The sequence below is a fragment of the Poecilia formosa genome, unplaced genomic scaffold (genome assembly GCF_000485575.1).
Source record: "Poecilia formosa unplaced genomic scaffold, Poecilia_formosa-5.1.2 Scaffold258, whole genome shotgun sequence".
NCBI classification, from domain to species: Eukaryota; Metazoa; Chordata; class Actinopteri; order Cyprinodontiformes; family Poeciliidae; genus Poecilia; species Poecilia formosa.
In genome coordinates, this window is record NW_006800197.1 from 666916 (window position 1) to 686353 (window position 19438).

At 38.8% G+C, this 19438-nt stretch overlaps 1 protein-coding gene across 1 annotated transcript in view; it reads left to right on the forward strand.

The window, feature by feature from the left end:
* LOC103150633 (centrosomal protein of 290 kDa) overlaps nucleotides 1-16285 on the forward strand; it is a 41250-nt gene extending 24965 nt beyond the window's left edge. The window contains exons 25-39 of the mRNA XM_016680839.1: nucleotides 2264-2437; nucleotides 3058-3169; nucleotides 5326-5531; nucleotides 5832-5983; nucleotides 6400-6511; nucleotides 7191-7646; nucleotides 7745-7909; nucleotides 8655-8762; nucleotides 8910-9044; nucleotides 10488-10757; nucleotides 10879-10986; nucleotides 11637-11836; nucleotides 13356-13569; nucleotides 15063-15200; nucleotides 16034-16285. Of these exons, the coding sequence (XP_016536325.1) occupies nucleotides 2264-2437; nucleotides 3058-3169; nucleotides 5326-5531; nucleotides 5832-5983; nucleotides 6400-6511; nucleotides 7191-7646; nucleotides 7745-7909; nucleotides 8655-8762; nucleotides 8910-9044; nucleotides 10488-10757; nucleotides 10879-10986; nucleotides 11637-11836; nucleotides 13356-13569; nucleotides 15063-15200; nucleotides 16034-16285 (2802 nt within the window). The remainder of the gene's footprint in view (nucleotides 1-2263; nucleotides 2438-3057; nucleotides 3170-5325; nucleotides 5532-5831; nucleotides 5984-6399; nucleotides 6512-7190; nucleotides 7647-7744; nucleotides 7910-8654; nucleotides 8763-8909; nucleotides 9045-10487; nucleotides 10758-10878; nucleotides 10987-11636; nucleotides 11837-13355; nucleotides 13570-15062; nucleotides 15201-16033) is intronic.
* Nucleotides 16286-19438: the final 3153 nt, after the last annotated feature.

Consider the following 19438-nt stretch of genomic DNA (forward strand, 5'->3'; position numbering starts at 1 on the left):
ACCAAATCTGCTACCGGTGTGCCAGGATACTGGTTAATCCAAGGGAAGTTTTAAAACTGTTTATTTTTGTTTTGCCTTTTGTCAAATTGATTCCAGAAGTTAAGAAGCAATAAAAAAAACAACATGTTTTTTTATTCCCCCTAAAACCTCATTTATTTTTTAAGTAAAAACAAAAAGGATATAAAAAGTTTGACGATTTTAAGTGCAACACACATTTAAACGGCTTGTAAATTTGGTGAGAAAGCAGCTGAACTTAATAGTCATAATTCAAGGACCAGGTCAAATATTCTCTGAAAGTCTGATTTAAGGAGCCAATCTGTCTTCAATGCCCATATCTGATTTAAACACATTCCAGCAGTATTTATTGGTAGCCCTGGTAACATCAGTGCTTTGTGCAACCCTTCTTAGACTTCTCTTTTAACATTTTTTATACAATTAACTTATGCTTCTCTGGACAGTAGGCCTCATCATAAGCTGTGTTCTCCTTAGTTCACGCTACATATTTTAAATTGAATTTAGATCCAAAGAAGAGCTGACCATGGAACAGGGTCGATTTTGCGTCTGACGAATTCTGTTTGACTTCGCAAAATCATTATTTTGTTCAAAGATCTAATGACAACCAGTTTTTTTCCTTTTTCTTCTAAAGATCACCACATTTCTATTTAAACAGATCATACGTGTTAGACTGCTTGTGACATCAGGTCCAAAGTGCCTTCAGTGTCACTTTAACAAGTTGCTTTTTCAGATATTCATTCTTTGTCTTGTGTCAGATGCAGCTGAAATGCTTATTATTGAAAAGCTTAGCTCACTGAGTCTCATTCATTGATGGCGACTCCAGTTTGAGATGCCAACTCGAGTCACATGTAAGACTCAAAAAGAAACGATTTTAGATTGTTGATGAAGTTTTGTGGAAATTATATCAAGAAAAGAACTTAAATTCTTGCCCTCTTATTTAAAAATACATCCACTGTAATTGTGAACTCTGATGTCATTATTGATATTTTTATGACATCTAAGGAAACCAAGCTTTAGCAATGGACTTTACTTAATATTAGGTTACAAATTAAGAAAGCAGTTTCATTTATCAGAGGGTTTCCAGAAACCCGTTGGAAGCCCTTTTGTTTCCAATTGAATTATTTTGACATGAGAACAGAGGACATGTTTGCTGTAGGCCAAATCCACCAAGTGTTATGATTTGGGGATGGTTTGCTTCAACAGGACTTGCTGAGCTTACCTTCATATAAGCCACCATGAATTCTGCTGTGTAACAGCAGAATTCATGGTGCATCTGTAAAAATGTAAAAATCTGTGAATTCATGGTGCATCTGTAAAAATGTTAAGCAGATTCAGAACTGGAACCACCACGTACACGTAAATCCACTGAAGACTGCCTGGGAATTGAATGGGAAGTCCTGATCAGAGTCAGACCCCAGGTGTTGGAGTCATTGAGAGGCTTTGGGATATCGCACTTTAAACTTATAAACTTGGCAGAGGTGCCAACTGTTTTTCAAAGTGTGCTCCTGAAAATAAAACTCTTACTTTTAGAGTCTAGACTGCTTTTCTTGAATTCTTCTCTTTCCCCGTGTACCAAAAATACTGTTTGGATGCCACCCAACACACCTAATCTGTTCCCCACACCCACCCCCAAACTCTGATGATGGTCATGAATCACCAAAACAAAAACCGATATCAAAAGAATCCAGAGGTCTTTCAACACAAGCGATAATGAACGTTGTGAAAATACTCAGGGAGTTCAGGCAGAGCCCTTAAACAGCACTTAGCGAGAACCTCACACATCACCCGCGATCGTCACATGGTCCCGAGAGTGTAAATGTAACCCAACACTACACAAATCTTTACAAGGGGAACACATTCATCTGTTCCACTCGAAAATACACTGAAGGTCACCGGGTGTACATTCCGCTTTGACGGGCAAAGAGACGGTAGACGCGTCTTCTGTGGTTAAATGGCTCCATAGTTTTTGGGAGGAAGAGATAAGGGAGTCAACAGGGATGAGAAATCTCACCCCCAGCCTTTTACCTACAGCCACTGATTTAAGCTAAATGTTTTTTTCTCTTTAGAAGCTAAAATACTGGAAGAAAGCAATTAACCGTCCTGTTGGGTGTGGCCACTGAGTAGTTAAATCAGTAGTCACTGTAAAGCATTGTTTCACAACTTGTCTTTTTAAAACAAGAATAAAAAATGATGCCGTTGACAGTTTACTATTGAATTGATGTCTCACCCTTTTTTTTTTGTTCTAAAGGAAATGGCTGCCTATAAGATAACGGCCCTGCAGAAGGCCTTGGATGACAGCGTGCCTGCATCAGAACTTGAGAGAGCCAATAAGCAGTACACTAAGCTAACAGTCAAATACAGAGATGTGCTCCAGAAGGACAGCCTACTTGTACAGAAAACATCCAGCCTCCAACATTTAGAGGTAGTAAGAAACATTCCCAACTCAAAACTTTCCTCTTCAACCATCTGCTACTCTTTCACTCCTTTCAGTGTCCTTGTTCATCTCTCCTATCTTCAGACTTTCGACAAAGTAGTTTTGAACACCACTTACAGTTTTCTGGAGTTTCTTTTCGTTAACGTTTTTTATTTGATTTTGGCAGCTTTTTCACTCATTTACTTGCCAAGTTGTAACCATCCAAGAATTTGTGGGAGGATGTGTAAAGATTCTAAATAAATTTAAAGCTGTTTGGCAATTCTTGTCTTTAGAACTGTATTTTTGTTCTGTCCGTCAAACCAGAAACAACTTCTACTTCGTTTATTGTTGTCCTAACACCATTCCTTATTGTGTAACAGCTTCCTCTGCACCAAAACTGTAAGTCATCGTGTTGATGTCAACATATTTCCAAAGATTTTTTTGAAAAAGCTGCAAATATTGAGCAAAGAACGTTTGAAAGACCTTCTGGAAAACTTAAAGAACATTCAATCAAGGCTGCTTTAAGAGATTACAAGTGACTTCTCGGTGACATCATTGAACGTTACATTATTTCCAGTGGTGTGCTGAACTCTTCCAATGCATCTTTGTGATTCTGTCCAACATCCCAGAGCGAGAACGAGTCTCTACGGAAACAAATCTCTGCCGTCAATAAGGAACTGGAGATCACGAAGGAGAAACTCAACACCCTGGAGCAAGCATGGGAGACCGTCGGTTCAGTCGGTAAGCAAAAAGAGGGAGCTCACTCCAGTCATTTGCATCTTAAAAAAAAAAGATGATAGTGTCTATTTTGTTTACTCAGAATCTTAAAACGTGTTACAAAACTATTTGTTCTGCATAACAGTTGAGACATTCATTTGCTTCCAAACGAGAGTTTCGACACAGCTTCCCTGAGCTGTTCAGCACAAATCCTTCAGGGATGAAATCTGAGGTCGTCATTGCTATAAACAAAACAGTCGCAGGATTCTGGCGATGCCACACAACATGGCCACAGCAGAGATTTCCCACAGGGGGGAGATGACAGTGTTTACATCTGTGGAATCACAGTTCCTCTGCTCCTCTCTGCTGCCCTGCCAGCGGCCGTTGCTGTAATAGGCTCGGTGGTTGCAAGGCGGCTTATGTACGTTTAGCCGCATTGTTGGCATTAATTGGGGTGTGAGCTGCGGCTCGAGTTGTTATGACGTTTTTGTCACAACAGTGAGAACGTCAGGTTAAGAGTCGTTATATGCGCAAGAGATTTCGGAGGCCACTCAATAGCAACCACATCCAAAACTGCAGTGCCTTGCAAAACCGCTGACGCTGGTGGAAATTGTAAAAAATCTAAGTAGCACATAATTGTGACATGGAAATAAAACCATGTGCTTCTTTCTTTGATTCTCCTAAAAATTCAAAATCCAACTCAACCTCCTCTTTTTTTTTCTTCTTCTTCTTTATAGAAGTCGTAGAGTTAGTAAATTGAATCCTCCTGTTTGTAATGCATCTCAGTATAAATCAAGGCATTCTGTGAAGTCCTCAGAGGTTTGTTAGAGAGGATTAGTGAGCAAACAGCTCTGAGGAAAGAGCAGGAAATGCACCAAAGCAGATCAGAGATAAAGTTTTTGACAACATATTACAAAAGCTCCGTTTTGTCCTCCACGCAATAAGCTGAACTGACAGGTCAGGAAAGTTGAGCAATAATTAGAGAAAAAGCCGAGAGGAATTCCAGAGCTTCAGAGCTCAGGTGGGACTAATGACAACAACAGAAAAAATTAAGTGATTTAAATCAAAGAATGTTCCAATCCTTCAATGGTCTAGTCAAAGTCAAGACTTAAATCTCACCAAGAATCTGTAGCGAAATTCAAAAACGGGGGAAAAATAGATGGTTTTAATCCAATCTGGTTGAGCTAGATCCATTTTGCAAAGAAATATGGACCCCCATAAAATACATATAACTAATTCACTCTATATGCATACAGAGTGACATAATCATATCCATTTTTAAACATGATTTTTTTTTACAATGAAATTTTATTAATTGATTTTATCATGTAAAAAATCTAATTATCAATGAATCAAATATTGACATAATCATCATCTAATTTGGTAATTGATTAATTGTTAAGTGGAGTATACAGAGTTAACAAAAGGGCATCTGCTGGAAGAACAACATATTCAAAGCAGTGATTAAGCCAAAACTGCATGCATGCAAAAGAAAATGCATGCATGCATATTACATTTAAGATACAGTAAAAAAAAAAAAATCTTTGTCTGTAAATATGTTCTACCCAGAACTCAAGTGGCAGTTTTTGCTTCACTTGCTTCAAATCTGTAATAAAAATAAATAAATCTCCTTTTAAGCACCTTTTTATGTCCAACTATTAAACAGTTAATCCAAAAAATAATCACCAGATCCATAAACCAAAACTGACTCTCCATAATCCATAGGGGGATCACATCATGATGAATTTGAAAATCATCTTTTGACCCGCCAAATGAGTGTCTCGCGACCCGCTAGAGGGTCCCAACAACCCAACACTCCATTTTGGGAACCCCTGAATTAGGGTACATGTGCCAAGTTTTCTTTCAGCTAAACTTTCCAGTTGTGTGCTACTTAATGTTGGTTTGTCCCAAAATATCCTTATGAAAAACATTTGCACTTGTGGTTGAAACATGACCAAAAATATAAAGTACGGGGGGGTAAAATATAAAATATTCTTTTTTTTTAATTCAAAGTTTTTATTCTTGAATTCATTTATTATTTACATCTAAAATAAATCACTACTTTTTTGAAGAAAATATATTAAATGTTTTTTCTTTGTTTTCTTTTTTTTAATGTTTTACAGCCTTGACAGTTAATTAATGGTTCCACCACACTGAAACAACCGTTTTTTCTTCCCCAGGCTCTGAAACCGGCCTGGCCGAGGGAGACAGGGCCTCGATCAACAACGAGGCGATATCCGCTGCGAGGAGGATCACGACTTTAGAGATAAAGGAGCTGAATGAGAGGCAGAGGGCCGAGCATGCCCACAGGATGTACGAACACATGAGGAACTCCCTCAGACAGGTGGAGGAGCGCAACACAGAGCTGGAATCCAAGTTCTTAGAGGTAAGAGGCCAAGGAAAACATTAGATTGTTGTTTTTTTTTTCTCCCATCTGGCACTTAATTCGTACCAGTCAACACAATCAAGTGATGAACTATTCTAAATGGTTTTTGCATCTCCTGGCAGGCTCGCTTTATTATCTAACAAGTCTGTTTTTGCGTTATGTAAGTATAGCAGAGCCTGTGCGGAAAGACGTTAATGTGACCATTCAGGGTTATTTCTTGCTGAAATGTCTGAGTTTGCGTCCGATCGTCTGGAACACATCACTTTAATCGCTTTCATCCAACGCTTTGTTTTGCTCCAGCTGACCAAGATAAATGCGGAGTCCCAGCGGGTCGAGCGGGAGCTAAGAGATGAGCTGGCAGGCGCCAGCAGCAAAGCCGCCAGCGACGCCGACAAGGCCAGGATCTCAGAGCTGGAGAAGGCCGAGGCCGAGCTGCGCCTCGAGGTCTCCAAGTGCGTCTCGAAAGTGTTCCTTTGTTTTTCCGTTCTTGATTGCTGCTGACTTTGGTAATTAATTGCTGAGGTGAACATGTTTTTGCAATCCTCGCAAAGATAAGATGGTTCCTGACTGGACCTGGAGAATTTACCTTGGGCAGGAATCAACACTAATAGATTCACTGATATCATGACTGTACCAGTCTCTCGCTAGGTTGTTGCTAAAACTGTAAAAAAATAAATAAATTAGAATGTGTGCAGCCGTGCCTGTTAGAGACGTCTGCATCCAGCTGAAACGCTTCAGGTTTAGTTCTCACTTTTTGCCCTTTCTCATTATGCTGGTAGTAAATCCATTCATCTATCTTCGCTTTTTTTTATGAGTGAAGATAAATGAGAGAAGTACCAAGTGGTGCGTGTGTATCTTTCTTCTGCAGGCTGCAAGAAGTGTCAGACGTGGCTTTGTCCCAGGTCTCTGCTCTGCAGGCCCGACACAAATCCAAAGTCAACGAAGTTGAGGCTTTAAGGAGACAAATACTGGATTACCAGGTGATAGGAATTGCTTTTGTATCAAAAAATGTTAAAAGTCGACAGGAATTTCAAAAATATGACTCAGTTATTTATGTAATTGGAAAACATTTTTGATTATACTCAAACACACAATTGTAGAGTCTTTAAAAAGGCTCCACAGTTAACTTGCTCCACAGTTAATTGCTAATGAGGTAATCGGCCAGTGGATCTTAAAACAAATTAAATAAATTAGAAGAAATATCCCCCATAATGGACAATGATAAGTACCGTATTTGTTTCCGGGCTTCCACCTCACAGAGGAGCCCTCCACCACATTGACTCTTCAAAGCTCCTTCAGACTAGCCAGCAGCAATTAGCAAACACCTGGTGGAACTGAACATCTGATGAGCTCATTATAGGAGCTACTTCTCAGTGTAATACCGGTAAAAATGTTGTTGAAGGGTTATAGAGGAGCCATGTTGAGATGACTTCCTGAAGGTGGAGTTTCAGAAGGGACAGGAGTTTCTTAAAGAGACAGGGGCCCAATTTCAAATTACAAAGTTAATTTTCTTTAAGCGATATTTGATATATATACAGCATTTTAACGTTGTAAAATACTGTATATATGTCATATGCAGCATTTTTATTGTTTTATTGCGCTATAAAATGCTATGTAGCTGGGAAAATCATAATACTAACCATTCTCAATTTTCCTCAGTCACAGTCGGATGAGAAGGCTCTGATAGCAAAGCTCCACCAACACATGGTGGCGCTGCAGCTCAGTGAGTCGACAGCTCTGGGGAAGCTGGAGGCCGCTGCCTCTCACATCCAGCGGCTGGAGGCCAACATGCTGCGCGCCGAGCAGCGGCTGGACGCCAGCGAGCGAGCGCTCTTCCTCGCCCGCCAGGAGGGCCGCCACCGCGCCACGCACCTCCGCAAGACCGTCCAAGCTCTGCGCAGGCAGTTCGCCGGGGCGCTGCCCCTCTGGCAGCAGGAGAAGTTCTCCCTGGCCATGCTGAAGCTCCAGGAGGACCGAGCCAAAGCCCAGGAGGAGAGGAGGGCAGCTGAGGTGGAGAGGCGGAGGGCAGATGGAAGAGCCCAGGAGCTGGAGGTGAGACTGCGAGGCCTGGAGGAGCTCATCTCTACCCTGAAGGACGTGAAGGGTGCCCACAAGGTCAGTGAGCGGGGGAAGAAAACCAAATAAAACAAAAACATATGCCGCGTTCATTGGGTTGTACTTGCTCGATTAAATTCTGCTTTTACCTGAAACAGGTAATGGAGTGGCACAAGAGGATGGAGGAGGCCCGCCTCCAGGAGCTGAGGAAAGGGAGGGAGCTGGTGGTCCAGAAGGAGGAGATCAGCTACCTTAAGAAGCTGGTGGAGGAGCAGGACCGCACAGTCCGCTCGCTGGAGGAGGACATCGTCCAGCTCAACTCTGTGAGGACAAACCTTCTACGAGTTTACAACTCTTATCAAACTCTGTTAAAAGAAAACTATGTTTTATAAATATCACACAGAGGGCTGGATAATATGGCATTAAAATTAAATCTCTGACTTTTTTTTTTCCCACACCAGAGGCAATTTCTGGTTTTATTCAATTTTCTTTTCTTACTTTCTTTTCTAAAAGAGAAATTACAAATGTCTTTTTTTTTTTAAATCCTCTTGTGAGTTTTATTATAGAGTATCAGGGTCAGGCCACGAGAATTTTTGTTTGATTACAAGAATACGGTAATAATATCTGCAGAATAAAGACCCAATTTGACCAGAAGAACGTCTTAAAATCACAAGAAACGAGAAAAAGTTTGGATAATTGATTTCTTGTTATTGTTTGTGTGGGGGTTCTAAGAAAATCTCTACATCATTCTCCTAATATAACAACTGTGATCTTGTAATATTATGACTTCATTCTCGTTATTAAAAAAGAAAAAAACATCTTAGCCCGACACTTATATTTTTCCGAATATGAAATAGAAGTTGTAAAACATGCTTATCAAACAAGATGGCTGCCCTGGACGTGCTGACATCACACTGAACTACAGAAACCCCCTAAAAAGCATATTTTCCATAAATTAAATAAATTGAATGATTAAACTGATGTATCTCCCAGGCCTGATTGTACATAAAACAAAATAACCATTACTCATTGGCGAACACAGCTGTCTGACATTTTCATTCTACTAAGCTTCAGGAAGAGCGTCAGCTGGCGTGGGACCAGCGGGAGGTGGAGCTGGAGCGCCAGCTGGACCGCTATGAGAAGCAGCACACCGAGATTCTCAACAACGCCGAGAAGGTAAAGCAAGACTTGGAAGGTTTATTGATAAAATGTTTCCATTCTGTTAAAAGCCAAACTTATTTTGTAAGAAACCAGTTGGACGTTAAACTTTAATTGATGTGTCCTCTCATTGTTTTTTTTTGTTTGTTTTGTTTTTGTTGTTAGGTTAAGGAAGGGGAAGGGCCGCTCCCAGACCCAGCGCTGCCTCTGGCTCATCAGTTAGAGTTTGCTCTGGGTAAAATCAAAGAGCAGGTTCGCACCATCTTGGAGCTTCAGGGAACATGCAAAAGTTTGGACAAGGTAACTGATTCGGTCACAGTTCATGCATACGGAGGACCAAAACTGATATAACTAGAAATAAAAGAAGAAATACATGAGAGCCGTTAAATGAAACACATGTTCTGTCTGAGCATCCACACAAAAAGTAATAAAGTCCGTAGTAATAGCACTATTTTCTAATAAAGTTGCTAAACTTTAGCTCACTGATAAACTGGTCTCCATCTTTGTTGAGGTCAGTAGAGTGTAATTCTAACCAACCAATCTGTTTTAAGACTCCGTCCCTCCTCATCTGCATAACGAGGCAAAAAGCACAAGGTAAAAAGAAGAGACAAGGAAATGTAAAAACAGCAAATGTATAAGGAAAAAAAAACGTTTTAACAAAAATGTATGTAAAAGGAAAAACAACAAATATATATTTCTGCTTTTATTTTTATATCGTCTTTGGTTCTCCATTTACATAATCAGGACACTTAACCCCTAAGAGATCCTTTAAACTTAAAAAAAATGAATACCATAATGAATGAATACCAAAATGCATCATTTATTATTTTTAGTTTTTTTTTGTTTTTTGTTTTTTTTAAGGAAAATGCTTCAGAAATGAACAACAAAATTGTTCGCTGCCTAAACTCTGCTGGTCATTTCTCCACCTTGAATGGGTAAAACTTTGTTGGCCTAAAATAAAAATATAAGATCATATTTATATTTTTTAAGTATTTTAACAATTTCAAGTCAGGTTTATTTACATAGCTGCACTGATTTTTTCTACTATGTAGCCCAGGAAAGTCTTCTAAATGAGATTTTTAATATCAATTAGTTTTTTTGTTCTTGTAGTTTAGCATCAGCCGATACCAATCCGATACAAAAAAATAGAGCTGAATTGACTTAAACCGTTTCTTTTCTTTTTTTTAACACAGACGTAAATGTACTAATTTACTTTTTCTTTTTTATATATATATAATTCTACTCACTTAAACACGCCTTGGCCTTCACATAGCCAATGTAAAATAAATAATGAAGATATATATATATATATATAAGTCTACTCACTTAAACACACCTTGGCCTTCACATAGCCAATGTAAAATAAATAATGAAGAATCTGAAACTGACAAAAACTATAGGTTGACTATCTTGGTATAACATGTGAAAATAAATCACAACAAACCTTCTTTCAAATGGTTCAGAAAGTGTAACTAGTCATTCTAAATATAATGTGAAATAAATAAAGCATGACGTCACTCAGAGCACAAACCATAGAATTAGACTGAATAGATCTGCCAATGTTTGTGTCAGTTTTTGTGTAGCTTATCCAAATAAAGATAATGTAAACAACTGATGCAATGGGTAACTTTTAAAAGAAAATCAGAGCTACATTCAAATCTTCTCTTAAGGGTTAATTGACCGTTTCAGACGATCGAATTGTTCATGTTTGAATCCCTACTTTAAAACTTTGTCAATAAACAGAAACTGAAAGAGAGCGAAGTGGCTTTGTTGAAAGCAGAGCAGAACGTCGTGTCGAGGGACAAGGTGATCAACGAGCTGCGTCTCCGGCTCCCGGCGGCCGCCGACCGCGAGCGTCTGCTTGCCGACCTCAGAAAGAACGAAGAGGACCAGCCAAGCAGCCAGGCTGCCCTGAAGCTGGCGCACCAGACCATCAAAGATCTCCAAAGTCGACTCGACAAGAAAGAAGATGTGCTGAAGAAATACCAAAACCAGCTGGCTCAGGCCAGACAGGTGAAGCTATGATGTTGAATGATGAGTAGAAAGGATTTACTTTTGTAAAAAGAAAGACAAAAGAAGATCTATGAACACTCCACTGTTTTTCATTCCTTGCCTCACACACTGTTGGCTCTAGGATCAAGAGGAGATGATAAAAAGACATCAGGAAGAGTTGAGAATATTACATCAGAAGCTGGACTTGCACACAGACACCTCTCTGGATCAGTTCAAACAGACAGCAATGGTACGTTCAGACTCTCCATTTAAAAAGACTGCTTCCTGAGTTAAAACCCAACTGCCAACAACGTCTTAGTAGGGCAGTGTTAGGTAACGTTGACTTTTATGAGCTTTGCATCATGTAATAATGTTAGTCCCTCATCAAGAACACACCTGGAGTGTTGCCTTGATTATTTTTTCAGCGAAACGCTGGTAAAAATGCTAACATAGGGTTAATACAGGAGCGCTGTTGTGATGACTTCCAGAAGGCGGAGTTTCAGAAAGAACAAGAGTTTCTTAAAGAGACACAGGCCTAATTTCAAGGTTTTAAATTACAAAGTCACAAATACTGAGAAGTGAATTTAATAAGATGGTCAAGAAAAAGTATAAAAAAATATAAATGGTCTAAGCAGTGTTCCCTGAGATACCCCAAAACTCAAATCACACCACTTACTATTTTGAGCACTCCTAATTATTAAGAATTTACTGTAAGGCACCATTTTATAGCATTTTTATAACAACCAAAGGTAATATAGTTACTTATTTGTGCTATAAAAAGTCACTTGACATTAAAAATAAGTATTTATTCAGTCTCTAAGCACTTGTTAAACAGTTTAAGCGTGTGTTATTTAAGGAAGCAACAACTGTTGGGTTTAAAATGACCCTCTTTGTGTTCAGGAGTTGATGAAGAAGCCCGCTATCAGAGTGCTGACACCTAAACACCTGGAGCGCCTGGCTGAGTTGGAGCAGACGGTGGCTGAGCAGGATGCTTCACTCAGCTCTGTCACAGAGAAGCTGAAGCTGACCGCAGCCGAGCTGGAGCAACACCGGATCGCCATGGAGACGCAGGCTAAGAAACACGCTGAGGAGACGGCAAAGTAATCAGCCACCACTAACCGTTTTTACAGTGAGCTGTCATGTGTTACACTTTTACATAGAAAACATAGATCATAGATGTTTTTCAGTGAATTGGCTCAACATTTTGACACAAAAATACATATAATATATATATATATATATATACACACACACACACATATATTCATCACTGTTAATCCAACTCCTTTGCTTTAGCTTTTGTTAAAGTTAGGTAAAGTAAGCAAAGTTAAGAATGTTAACCATTTTCCACAGAAGGTCAAAGGTGATCCTTTGCCCTGGTTGCCCTGTGCATGACAGGGAAGCATCTCTGCTTTGATCCGGAGAACATTGATCCAGCCGTCTTGTGGTTTCTCAGATGTGGAGTGGAAAATTAGATTTGGTTTTTTCACTCAATTTAAGCTTCTCACCCTTTTGTTTTTAAGCAGATGGAACCAACTAATGTAAGACTTTGAGGGGAAAAAAGATTATTTAGACCACTTACTTAGGGTAAATTAAAAGACTAGGTTTTAAGAGGTCAGGAGAAAATCAGATTAAAGAGGGTTATCTAAAGTTCAGTAGTGCACCGGGACACAGTTATGTCAGGCACTGGAGAGCGAGCGCAAAACACAAACACAAAATTCTAGTAATGCATTTGAAATAAATCGCAGAACAACACAACTAATTAATCAGATATATAATCAGCTATCTTTGTTCAGATTTAAATCCTGTAGAAAACCTGTCTTGTGGGCTAAGGAAAATATTAGACGATAAAAAATAGATTTTATAAGTACATACTACATAAAATTGTGTTTATCTTTTTCTCATCTAAAGAAATTAAAGAGGAATGTATTATTTTTTCCTCAAATATTTGGAACAAAATGAGTCAAAGGAAGTAAAAACTATAAACATTGTAAGATGAGGTCAACTGACAGAGCTGGGAAATGAAAGTTTGGTAGCCCACTTAAAAATATAAAGCAGATAGTTTGAAGTTAGAAAACATTTAATTACATGCACATAATTACTAGCTTTATAATTTAAAACATTTCCATTTCCTTTTAGATTTAGTAGGAGCCACATTGAAAGGGCCAAATAGCCACATCTGGCTCCTGAGCCGCTTGTTGCATTTAAAATGTACATATGGAGAGAAATTTTGTTACAAGGTTCCAACAATAAAAATAATAAAATAAATAAATAAATTTTAAAAATAAAGTGTATCAATGCAAAAAACAAAAGAGGTTACATGTAAGATCATGCCAAAGTTTTTCTCAATAATTGTATTTCTCCTCTTTTCAAGTTCATATTTACACCCAGCGTCTACAGCGAATCTATAAAAACATCTGAGTTCATTTATTTCCTGACCAGAAAGAACATAATTCTTCTTCTTGCAACCCAGAGTAAACAACATATTTCTACACTCACACAGATCATGCTCAGACATTTACTCTCTAACTTTGTATCAATTGTAAAGTTAATGTAATAGAATGTGGACCAGAGATTTACTTCTAGTTAAGATGCTAACAAAGAGGGGATTTGTTCCAGGCTGGAGGAGAACTACGTTGCCCAGGTGAAGGCTCTGGTCGGTGAGGTGGAGGACAGTAGGAGTCAACTGGCTCAGATGGAGAAGGAGATGAGCTTCCTGCGCTCCGAGCTGGAAGCTCAGAAGGAGGCCAACGTTCGCTCCCCGAGCAACACCATGAAAAACCTGGTGGAACGCCTCAAAGCACAACTCACTCAGAAGGAGAAACAGCTCAAGGTCTTTTACCAGTTTTTCTTTTTTTTTTTACTTTACAGTAATTGTTTGACTAATTGCCAATGTGGTCTTCTACTTGATATGTAGAAATTGATAGCTAGAGCATTGTACAGTGACTCTGGAAAGTTTTCACAGCACTTTGTTTATTTCATATTTTGTTTTCCAGCCTTATTCTGAATTGTGTTAAATGACAGGGGCAGTATTATGTGTTTTCCAGGCACGTAATGCCATTTCATAACACTCTGTGCTATAAAAGTGCAGCTCAGAAGATACGCAGTTCAACCAGATGTTTGCTAATTGCTGCCAGCTAATCTGAAGGAGCTGAGTGTAGAGTCGCAGGGAAGAGCTACTCTGTGAGGCAGAAGCTCAGAAACTGCATCTCTGAGGAGGAGCTGCGCCTCGTAGGCGGGGCTAGTCCCACCCAGTCGTTTTTTGCAGCTCAGTGGTTGCCATGGGAGATTTAAGGATTCCTCAAAGGGGCATGAAAGAATCAAGACAACACTGCAGATATGATTTTGATGAGAGATTAATATATTAGCGTGATGTAAAGCTGAAAAAAGTTGATTTCACATAATACTGCCGCTTTAATCTCTTTCCTTAAAATTTTACACACAAATACTCCATTTTGAGAATCTGGAAAACAAAAATTTTGAGCGTTTCGCAAATTTATTAAAAGACAAATAAGAAATCACATTTACACCAGTATTCACATCCACCTGTTTTGGTCTGTTCTTCTCTAATGCTTCTGGATCTTTGTTCCTCAAGACAATCAAACATTTACAGACAGTTCCTTTGATTTCATATTTAGTGTTTGACCTCTGACCTGCACTGTCAACCGAGTGGCCTTATTTGTAAAGACAGGTGTGCGCCTTTCCAAATCAAGTCCAGGAAACAGGATTTATCACAGGTAGATTATGTTTAAGTTGCAGAAACATCTTGAGGATTATCAGTGGATCAACAAAAGCTTTGAAAACTTAAGGAAATGTGATTTCTTGGTTTTCTGATTTTAATAAATTTACATAACGCTCCAAAAAGTTCTTCCACATTGCCATAATAAAGGGGTATTCATGTGGAGAATTTTTGAGGGAAGAGTTTTAATTCAGTACAATTTCGGAGTAAGGCCGCAACACAACAAAATGTGGAAAAAGTGAAATGACATGAACGCTTTCCGGATGCACCCTAATCGAATATTTTCGAGGCATGTCCTGTGTTTTGTTTCGGCTTCAAAGTAAATCAATCCAGCGAACAAAAAGCAGAGATTCTGTTGCTGCTACAGGTTCCAGCTGTGTGAAACCAATGTGGCCAGACAAGGCCAGTACAAAAATTCTTGGCATATTGCAGCTAAAATGATTGTGTTTTACTTTTGTGTTGACTGAAGAAGATGACTCTGTATGCCTTTGTATGAATCAAACGTGATTTTCTGGGCACCGCCAAGGATCAGGCCACGTTTATTGCATTACTGAACACCAGGGTCTGTTTGTTTCATCTCCTGTCAGGCTCTCAGTAAGGCTCTGTTGGAGCTGCGGGCGGAGATGATGTCAGCTGCAGAGCAGCAAGTCATAGCCAACGCTGCCCAGAAAGAGCAGAGTCTCAACGTTCAGATGCTAGTGGACAAACACACCAAAGACCTGAAGGTAAGATCAAAGTGGGTTTTGTTTTCTTTTACTCGTATGTTATGGTTTCTTTCCTGTTGATGTAATCAGCTCAAACGAAGCTTTGTTGGATGTTTTAAGTCTTACAAATTGGCATAATGGTTAGAAAGCAGGACCTCTACAAAGCAGCTGTAATTAAATCATACCTGCTGACAGGCTGCAGTAGAGGCTTCTGGTTTCTATAGAAATTACGTTTGCGATGTTCCTGGATTTAAAGGACCATCTGCATCAATCAGAGCATGTTTGATCTCTGACCAGTAAGGTGACCTCTGTGAACACGACAGATGGTAACCTCCGTTTAAAAGCAAGTGCTTAGGTTGAGATGGTTATTTATTTTATTAAATGCAAATTTTCATTTAAAATTTTTATTTAAAATAAAATTTTTAAATAAAACTTTAATCCCTGTGACAGACTGTCGACCTGTCCAGGCTGTACCCCGCCTCTCGCCCGGAATGTTAGCTGGAGATAGGCACCAGCAACCCTCCTGACCCCACTAAGGGTCAAGGGTGTACAGAAGATGGATGGATGGATGGATGGGTGGATGGATGGATGGATGGATGGAATTTTAATTTATTATTTAATTTATTATTTTTAATTTATTTTTTTTATTTTATTATTGCATAGAGAATTGCAATAACTCTGAAGAATTTTAATTAATATGAGTTACAACAACATTTAATTTTTCCAAATATTCATCCAGATATTTCTATTTTACAAATGAAAATACGATAAAAACCGGATTCAAAAGGACAATTTTCAGCTCAAGAATTAAGATCTTATGTAATTTTTTTATTTTATTTTAATTTGTTTTGTAGGCACAGGTACAGGAACTGAACGAAGAACTTCAAGCTGCAAAGGAGTCGGCCAAAGCAGCCAGGAGCAGAGAGAACGTTCTGAAAGAGGAGGTTGAAGGACTAAACCAAGACTTCCAGAAATATCAAAGAACTCAGAGACGACTGCAGGCCGAGAAAGCAGAGCGAGAGCAAGAAGTGGTGGAGCTCAAGCAGCAAATAAAGAGGCTCACCAGCACCATGCAGGTACAAAGCTATACAGCTGAATCACGTTGAATCACACTGAATCTTCTTTTTTTTAATTTATTTATGCTTTGGATCAACAACGTAATTTTGACATCAGAAATAGCCTGAATAAATTAAAAAATCAAGAGAAACAGTTTTTGTTGAGATGCATCAATCCAGTATTCATCAATCCTGATATAAAAAAAAAATTCTAGATTGCGTATCGGTGGCAATAGATCTATAAGAGCAAATCTATTCAGTCTAATTCTATGCTTTGTACTCTCAGCATTGTCATGCTTTATTGTTTATTTTACATTGGATTTAAATTTCCTAATTGCACTTTATAAACCATTTGAAAGAAGGTTTGTTGTAGTTTATTTTTTACCTTTTTGACTAAGGTAGTCAGTCTATTGTTTTTGTTAGTTTCAGGTTCTGTAGTATATATTTTACATTGGCTGTTCTACTCCTAATTGCACTGACTGAGCAAATGAGTTGTTCTTTCATGTTTGACCAAGCTTGTGAAGCTGTTGGTAGGTAGATTTAAGTGTACTATACTAATGCAGAGTTACCAAACACATTTGTAATTCAAAAAGAGAAACGTTTCAAGTCAATTCATCACCGATTTTTTGTATCAGATCGGTATCAGCCAATACTAAATATAAATGTTGTATCAGAAGTGAAAAAAGTGGATCGGTGAACCCCTAGAAATGTATTTATTAAGGGACAAAAGCAACATGAAGTAGGCTAAACAGATTTCAAAATGTAACGCATCATCATCCCCTGATCTAAAAAAAATCAAAAGTTGGATGAGAAATAATGTCATTAACATCTGTCACTTTGGAACGGTTTACAAAGCCGTTGCTAAGGCTTTAGGACTCCAACGAGAGCCATTATACACAGTAATAGCGATGTTCCGAGGACTGGGAGAACTTCTAGAAATACTCCGATCCCATTTCAACATCCCAGAGTAACATCTAAAGTACTTCAGGCCTCACTTGCTTCAGTTAGGGTCAGTGTTCACGATTAACCAATAAGAAAATGTCATCCATGGGAGAGTGCCAGGCCAAAAACCATGTGTGACTAAAGGTAACATAAAGGGCTCGTCTTATATTTGCTGATTCGGATTTGTTCCTGTAGACTTTTGTTCATAGTTGTTTTTCTTTTTTGTTTTGTTTTGTTGAGATATTGCATGTTTGGATAATTATTCCCTCTGGTGTTTGACACTGTGTAGATAGAACGTTTTTTTCCTGCTGCTGTTTACTTTTGGGCAGTTGTGATGATGCATAACCGTAGCAACAAGTTAATGGTTTTTACAACTGGGAGTGGCTTGATCAGCATCTCAAAAGCTCATGTCGCACCTGAACCATGACCTTGAACCCCAGAGGAGTTGAAAAGAAAGAGCAGAACAGGACCAAAGAGCAGAAAGAGAAAAAGAATGCTCCCTTCCATCCCCTCCATCTGTCAGAATGGGTAAGGTTCATATCCCCTACTCCAACGTCTCTCTGCCCGGCTTCCTAACCGTATGGCCAGACAGAGATTTAAAGAGGAGTACAAAAGCAAAAGAGGTGGATTAGCAGTACTTGCTAACAACTGATTGTGTCCTCCAGAGTCTATTACTGTGGAATGTTGTCTCTGCTGCCTGTAAACTGAGCTGTTAGCATAACATGATAGTCATTCTTGACTTTAAGGTTCGATTGGAACCACTGAAGGAAACGACCTGAAAAACTCTGAAGAGATGAGTACGACCTCCCTTTTCACACATTGTAAACAAAACTGGAGTAGGATTTCTTTATTGTCTTTAGTTTGGTTGAAAACCACAAGACATTTCTTCCTCTAGTGCTAGACTTGCACAGTTGTTTGGTTTGTATTTACCCAGAATGCCCCTGCACTGTAGTTTGCTTCCTGTTTTTGGGAGCGGTCTCCAGTCTGCTTGTTTCCATGTATACATTCAAACTGCACCAGAGTTCACTTTAATTGAACTGAGATTTTTAGGCGAACTAGAGTTTGCATTTTTGATCCAGATCAGAGTTCATTGTGCATTCACACCTTTGCAAATGACCCAGACTCTCTAGACAAAGTAACTAGATTCCAGCTAAAATGGACTGGTGTGAATGCACCTTCAGTTTAACCGCTTTTCGATTAAGTGAATGTCTTTTGATAAATGAATGTCTTTACGTGGCCTAGTTGAACGTTAGAATTAAATTTATTTGAGATGCAATGGAAAATAGGCTGTTCATGCTTCAGCATGGGTGAATTAAATCAATTACACAAAAAATATGGGCCAAAATTCCTTCGCAGTGATCAAAATAACCCATTGCTAGCTATTACAAACATTTAATGCAGTTCTTGTCACAAATACTGATAAAGCTTAGAAAGCATGATAATTTTAATGTTTCAGTGTGGCAAAAACAGAATAAATCTGCAAGAGGAAAAGTCCTTCTTCAAGGTACTCTGTGTTGGTCTCTGGCTCCTAGTTAGAACTCTTGCTTGTTACGTCCTAGATTTCAGCGTGATATGTTGGACAGCGGCCACCGACAGCCAACATCAACGTCATAGCATCATGTGGGAAACTGATTAAAGTCCTCTGACTCCTGTTCAGCATTCAGATGTTGAAATAGGATAGAAGGTTCATATGGGAGTCATGCCACGCCCGTTAGGCTCGTCTCACAGTCAGCAGGAAAAAAAGATATGGAGGAATGTGTCGAGAAAGAATGATGACATTTCTTCTGAGGTTTAAGATAAACGGCAGCCAGTATCTGAGTTGATTTCATTATCTGGGAGCTTGCTTACTTGTTTCTCAAGACTGTACAGTTGGGGGTCAGAAGTTTGCATATGCCCAGGAAGAGAGTAAAAGTCTTGTTCCTTTTTCATAGTGAAATTTATATAAGCCAATCCAATTCTTATGTGGGTTTTTTTCTAATCCATAGTCAAAACTACACATACAGTGCAATTATTTTTTGTTTTTAATTTTTTTTTGTCTTTTAACAAGTTGAACCTCCACGACTTGGTATTCATGACCGTCAACAAACTTTTGATGGTTTTTCTGGCTGAATATTTGACCTCTTTGTTTGAGCCATTTGGATTATTTAAGGTTTGTTTTCTGACTAAATCTGAATTTTAAGTACAGTTTGAAAAATCCAATCGGGTTAAGGTTTTTATGGTCATTAGATTCACGGTTTGATTTTTACTTTTTTTTTTTTTTTT